The sequence below is a fragment of the Monoraphidium neglectum genome (genome assembly GCF_000611645.1).
Source record: "Monoraphidium neglectum strain SAG 48.87 unplaced genomic scaffold scaffold02139, whole genome shotgun sequence".
Taxonomy (NCBI): domain Eukaryota; kingdom Viridiplantae; phylum Chlorophyta; class Chlorophyceae; order Sphaeropleales; family Selenastraceae; genus Monoraphidium; species Monoraphidium neglectum.
The window spans coordinates 1-2395 of NW_014011489.1; the positions used below are offsets into that span (position 1 = coordinate 1).

A 2395-nucleotide genomic window follows, 5' to 3' on the forward strand; every position below is an offset into this window, starting at 1 on the left:
CGCCGCGACGCCCGCCGCGCGGCGCGCCGCGGCGGCGGCCGGCGCGCTGCCGTCCGACCTGGACGGCGGTGGCAAGAGCGCCATGACGGGCTTTTTCCAGGAGGCGTCTCGCAACGACCTGCTGTCCGCTGAACAGGAGAAGGACCTGTACTTGTTGGTGCAGCAGCACCTCAAGTATGAGGAGCTTGGCCGCGAGCTCACCGAGCGCCTGGGCGGCCGCACGCCTACCGACGAGGAGTGGGCCGAGGCCGCCGGCGCGACGGGCCCCGAGTCGTTCCGCGCGGCGCGGCAGGCGGCGGCGGCGGCGAAGCAGCTGATGGTGCGCGCCAACATGCGGCTGGTGGTGTCGGTCTGCAAGAAGTACCAGAACCTCGGGATGTGCATGAGCGACCTGGTGTCTGAGGGCATCGCGGGCCTCGTGAAGGGCGTGGAGAAGTTTGACGGGTCAAAGGGCTTCAAGTTCAGCACGTACGCCCACTGGTGGATCCGCCAGGGCGTCACGCGCGCGCTGACCGACCAGGGGCGGCTCGTCAGGTGGGCGCTTGGGCCGTGCCGCCGCGGCTGAGGGAGGCCGCCGCCGGGGGCGCAGTGCCGGTGGACTGCAGGGGCTGAGGCATTCAGGGGGCCGGCTCTCGCGCGCCCGGAGGGGGCCGCGCCTGAGCAAACCGCCTCGGCGGCCGCGCCCACCTCGCCGCTTGTTTGCCAGCGAGCCCCATCGGACGAGCCGCCTCGCCGCCTGCCGACGGCGCCCAACCTCTCCCCCCTTTTTGCTCCACCCGGTCTCACACCCCTGGCCTTTCTCAATCCCCAAACCTTCAACGCTCCCACGTTCTCAACCCCTTGCTCCCCCAGGCTGCCGGTGCACATGCAGGAGCTGCTGAGCCGCGCCCAGCGCACCTCGAAGGAGATGGAGGCGCAGCTGATGCGCAAGCCGACGCGAGCTGAGGTGGCGCAGCAGATGGGCGTCGAGGTGGAGAAGCTGGACGAGACCTACCAGTACCTGCAGGTGTGTGTTTGTGTTTGTGTGTGGGTGATTGTGGGGGGGGGGGGGCGCTTGTGCAGATGCGCGTGCGCGCGCATGCATGTGTGGGGAGCCCCGGGCAGCTGCACGCCGCCAGCGCACGCCAGGTCCTGTTGTTCAAAGCAGAGCTGCAGCGACCTCGTTCGGCGCCGCTGCTTCTGATACCTTTGCGGCCTCCTCGATGTTCTCTGTTCTGCACATCCCTGCACTCAAACACACGCACGCACGCGCACCGTCATCTTTTCTCCGTCAGGCTGTCCGCAGCCTGGAGGGCGCCGTCGGCGGCGACGCGGAGGGCGCAACCCTGGGGGACACGGTGGAGGACGAGTCAGCGCTGGACGCTGACGAGGCGTCCCTGATGGCCGGCCTGCGCGACGACATGGCGCGCCTGCTGGAGCGCCTGCCCGCGCGCGAGGCGGCGGTCATGCGGATGCGGTACGGGCTGGAGGGGGAGGCGTACACGCTGGACGACATCGGGCGGATCCTGAAGGTGGGCCCGATGGCGGCGCGTGGCCGGGCTGCGGCGCGGGGCGGGGCCAATGCAGGATGGAGTGCGATGTGGTCCTTTTTGGGGGTGCGGCGCGTCCGCAAAGTGCCGCGTGCGTGGGCGCGCAAGGTGGAGTGGCGCAGCGTGTGTGGTGAGGAGAGTGGTATGCGATTCACGGGCATCGTGAGCGCCCGGCGTTCCGCCTGTCCCCACCCACCACGCGGCAGCTAGCAAACAGCGTCCCCCGCCCCGCACACTCTCCCCCCCCCAGATCACGCGTGAGCGCGTGCGCCAGATCGAGGCCAAGGCGCTGCGCGCGCTGCGCTCTGACATGGGCACCATGGAGGGTTCCATGGGCGAGTACAGCGACGCCAGCTTCGGCGACGAGCGGCTCGCGGCGCGCACGTCCAGCGGTACCAAGAAGACGTGATGAACGCGTGCGCACGACGCCGACGCTGCCTGGGGCCGCGCTGCGCAGCGCTTGGCTCGCGCGCGCCTGGGGCCGCGCGGGCTGCCCCCGCGCGCGCCCCCCCCCCCTCTGGGGCCGCTTGTGGCCCCCCGGCCCGCGCGGTCGCCGCAGCTGCGGCGGCGCCCCCTGTTTTTGTACCATCCCCGGCCCAATTGATGGCCCCGCGGCGCGCTCGCCCCCTCTTCCGAGGGCCCGCCGCGCCGCCGCGCCCCTTGACTCGTTGACGTCCCCTTTTGGGCCCTGCACCGGCCGCCAGAGTCCCCTGTGCTTGCCTTTGCCCAGCCTTTCTGCGCCTCCGTCCAGGAGCTGCCAGCAGCGGTGGAGCGCCCACAACGGCAGCGCCCTCAGCCTCCCCGGCGGTTGCAGGCCCGTGCAACCGCAGGCCTGCGCGAGGGGCGGCCCGCGCGGACCAGTGTCG

General features: G+C 71.5%; 1 protein-coding gene across 1 annotated transcript; it reads left to right on the top strand.

Moving 5' to 3' along the window:
• Positions 1-82: 82 nt before the first annotated feature.
• MNEG_9991 (RNA polymerase sigma factor rpoD) lies at positions 83-1938 on the top strand (the record flags this gene model as incomplete). The annotated part of the gene is made up of 4 exons (XM_014041535.1): positions 83-534; positions 853-1006; positions 1275-1511; positions 1780-1938. 4 exons carry the CDS (start codon positions 83-85, stop codon positions 1936-1938), a joined length of 1002 nt encoding a protein of 333 aa, XP_013896989.1.
• Positions 1939-2395: the final 457 nt, after the last annotated feature.